We start from the raw sequence: 3881 nt of genomic DNA, 5'->3' as shown, positions 1-3881 counted from the left end.
TATTCGTTTTTAACTTTTTAATTGGGATGTTTAATAAAATTACTATTTTTAAAAAAGGAATGTTTTGCAGGCTTTACCAATTAATTAAAGTTAAAACTGTGAATTGTCATGGAACCTTTCACAGAATTATTGGAATTTATCTTCCGTAGGTTGCTTTCATTCAACTCCAGAATGGGATAAGGATTTCTGCATCGGTCGGAGGGTTGGACTAGAAGACCTCTCAGGTCCCTCCCAACCCTACGATTCTTGTTTCATATAATTTTTATTCAAAGAAAATGTTTACAAAGTTAAAAGCTCAGCATAAAGAAACATAAAAGGAGAAAAGAGAAAAATAGAAGAAAAATATGAAAGATAAAAGAAAGAGTGATTAACAATGTAGATCAGTGTTTCTCAACCTTGAAAATTTTAAGATGGGTGGACTTCAACTCCCAGAATTCCCCAGCCAGCATGGCTGGCTGGGGAATTCTGGGAGTTGAAGTCCACTCATCTTAAAGTTGTCAAGGTTGAGAAACTCTGATCTAGACTGAGAAAAAAGAGGAAAAAGGAAATATTTAAAGAAGCAATTTCTTTAACTTCTTTAGAGCAGTTACAAACATGATTAATACTGTTCCTCCCCTCCAAAATTGCATAACATCATGCCCTTCTTCCCATAAACAACCCTTTTTAATCAGTACATCCTAAAATCCCCAGTTTGTTTTTATCCATCTTCAGCAAAAAGTCCCTAAAGGGTTCCTACTCTTTTATGAAAAAGTCCTTGTTTTATCCCCGACCAAACAGGTCCATTTGGCCATCTCTGTCCATCCTGTCGTGGGAATTCTGCATTTTTCGGCAAGTTCTGCCAACTTCCTGTGGGCATCTCTGCATCTCCCCCTCTTCTTGCATATAATAGCCTCGCTTTTCGGTGAATCTTTTCTCACTGGTGATCCATCAGTCCTAGTCAAAAAAAAAAAAGTTCTGGTTTCCAGGGAATATTCATCATTAAAAGTCTCTGCATCATCGTATATGTTTGTATCTGTTATTTCTTTCTCTTTTTCACAAGTCCCCCATGCTACGATTCCGTGTTCTGACGAACCCCCTTCAGTTGCCCTTAACAAATCCTGCATTGGCATTCACACATCCTCTCATCTTGGTTGGGTTTAGGGTTGGTTCTGTTTCCCCCCGGGGCTAAGCGTGTTGTAGGAACGCAACCCCTCTTGGTAGGTTTGGGGTATTGTCAAATGTCTGGGAGCCAAAGGGCACAGAGATGGGATGGAAGTGGGCCTTCTTCTCCCTCCCCAGAGGAGGCGAAGACAAGGCTCTTCCTTGGAATGGGAAGCATGCAGTTGAACCTCTGCCAGGAACCGGTTGGGCCAGCCCTGCAGGGTGGCGTTCCCTTCCGAAACCCCGGAGTTTCTCCTCCGTGCGCTCAGCTCCTGGATGCTCCTGCCTGCTGCCCTCTCGACCGGAGGCGATGGAGACCCTGCGCAGGAGCCTCTCCCGCTGGAAGCGGTACCGCATCAAGGTCCACCTGGCCGAGGAGGACCTGCTGCTCCCGCTGACCGTGCGGCCCACCGACAGCATGATGGACTTGAGAGCGTCCCTGGTCCGGGAAGGCGTCACCTCCTGGAAGAAGACCTTCTATTACAATGCCCGGGAACTCAGCGAGCACGAAACGGTGAAGGAGGCCAAAATCCAGAACGGCTCGGTTGTCTTGCTGGTCAGTGAGAAGAGGTAGGCTGGGGGCCGGGGCTGCCGAAACAGAGTGAAAGGAGAAAAGAAACGGGGGGGGGGGGTGTTGCAACAGCCACCGGACAGCCTCAGCAAGGAGATCGCTTATCTGGGGCCGATCAGGGAATCATGTCTGCCAGCTGGCCTGCCTGCCTGCAAGTCTGTCTGTCTGTCTAGCTGTCTGTCTGTCCACTCATCCATCCACCCGCCTCCCTCCTTCTATACCTGTTTGTCTGTCTGTCTAATTGTCTAGCTACTTGGCTGTCCATCCTATCATCCTGTCTGTCTGTCTGTCTCTCTCTCTCTTTCTTTCTTTCTCCTTCTCCTCCTCCCTCCCCCCTCCCTCCCCCTCTTTCTTTCTTTCTTTCTTTCTTTCTTTCTTTCTTTCTTTCTTTCTTTCTTTCTTTCTTTCTTTCTTCCTTCCTTCCTTCCTTCCTTCCTTCCTTCCTTCCTTCCTTCCTTCCTTCCTTCCTACCTACCTACCTACCTACCTACCTACCTACCTACCTACCTACCTCATATATTTGTCTACCTAGTTTTTGGTCCACTTTGGTCCATTCTGTCATATCTGTCTGTCTGTCTGTCTATTTATCTATTTCAAAGCTGGGTTCTTGCTTAGCTGTTTCCTAGCTTCCTTTCCCCATTAAAAAAAGGGGAAATCTGCTACCGACTGGCTGCAGTCCAGTTCTGAGAAATATTGCTACTGCAGCCTCCTGGATCTATGGATGAAATGGGCAAGCGCCGAACGGCCTTCCACTGACATGGCAGCTCCTGGGTTTCTGCGCGGGCAGAGAGACCGGCAGAAAAGCCCATCCTTTGAGTACCCATCGGAGCTTTCAGGACGGGGCGTGATAGCTTTGGAGGTTGAAGAACAACAACAGGGAAGCACGTTGGCACAGTTTTGGAAGCTGTGAATGTTGAGAAGGACAAACAAGTTAGTGAAAAATAGTTTGGGCCCTGGCTGCTACCCCTGGTGTTGTCGTCCTTCCTAGAAAGATGCCGAAGACAGGAGCTCTCTTGGCTGAAACGAGGATGTGACCAATTTGCATATCTGATCCCCTTCTGTAATTGGTTCTGCAAGTAAAAATATTATGAAAAAAAAATTATATATATATATATATAATTGGTTTTGCAAGTAAAATACCCCTGCAAAATTTGAATAAGTTGTTTGCGATCCAAAGCATCTGTAGGGATGGTCAGAAAATTCAAATGGCAGCTTTAACCATACAATCAAAACTTCGTCCTTTATTACGTGGACATAAAAATGGGGCAGAACTTTAATGATGTGTTCGAAACCACCAGTGCCGTCTTGACTTTTTTGACCTCCCTGCCGATGGCCACGTTTGCAGTGTTCTGTAACATTACAGGGGTGTCTGCAGGAGGGTCAAAAAAGTCAAAATGGTGGCTAGAACCACGCATTCAAAGCTCCTGCGATGCACGTAAAAAGGGGTAGGCTTTTGATTACATGGTTTTGGGCCTGCCATATTGACTTTTGTGACCTCCTTTGCAGACCCCTCTGCTAACACATGTAATTATGTAGGCAGTTTCCTAATTTGGCTGGATTTTGTACGTGTTTTCTAGTATACATTTTGTTTGGTACAGACATTTTGAAATAGGCACTTGGGTTTGGACCCCTCTTTTCTAAATATGCATTTATTTTCAGCGTGTATGTTTTTTTTTTTAATGAATTCAATTCAGTACTGTTCATCTCTGCCAGGACATAGAGAGCTTTGGAGAACTGTATTTCAATTGAAATCTGCGGTGGATTAAAAAAAAAAATCCCTGGACTTGTCAAGTTAACTTTTGATGTGCTGAATTTGGTGTGCATGGTTAGTGAAAGATGCATTTTCCAAGCCATGCTCGGGGGTTCAGCAAACCTGGCTAAAATTAGGAGGAAGTAACCAAGATTTCTCAGGCACTTGGGCCAATGTGGAGAACTGAGTGGGTGATCCAAGCAATTGGAAAACCAAATAAATCCATAAAATAAATTTATTGATTGATAGGGCCTCCTATCTCTCCAGTGAGAGAATCTCAGCGGTTGAGTCCTGCAAGTATTTTAATCTGCTGTATCTACTCTGAAGATAGTGACTCACGCCCTTAACTTCTCTCGGTTAGGCTACCGTAATTCACACTCCCTGGGGCTGCCCTTGAAGTCGACCCAGAAGTTGCAGCTG

General features: G+C 45.0%; 1 protein-coding gene across 1 annotated transcript; it reads left to right on the top strand.

Moving 5' to 3' along the window:
• The first annotated feature begins 1421 nt into the window (after positions 1-1421).
• TINCR (TINCR ubiquitin domain containing) lies at positions 1422-2779 on the top strand. Its single transcript, XM_088149348.1, has one exon. It carries the CDS (start codon positions 1451-1453, stop codon positions 1712-1714), a length of 264 nt encoding a protein of 87 aa, XP_088005474.1. The 5' UTR covers positions 1422-1450; the 3' UTR covers positions 1715-2779.
• The last annotated feature ends 1102 nt before the right edge of the window (positions 2780-3881 follow it).

This window comes from Python bivittatus, unplaced genomic scaffold (assembly GCF_059951505.1).
Source record: "Python bivittatus isolate LINGU-HERP-01145 unplaced genomic scaffold, Pbiv_v1 ctg000580_np1212, whole genome shotgun sequence".
In the NCBI taxonomy this organism is placed as follows: Eukaryota; Metazoa; Chordata; class Lepidosauria; order Squamata; family Pythonidae; genus Python; species Python bivittatus.
The sequence above is the reverse complement of the archived record's forward strand: the minus strand, read 5'-3'. Positions and strand labels throughout refer to the sequence as shown.

Bases quoted from the DNA above. Each gene is read 5' to 3' on its own strand.
- TINCR (XM_088149348.1), top strand. From the start codon at position 1,451: ATGGAGACCCTGCGCAGGAGCCTCTCCCGCTGGAAGCGGTACCGCATC.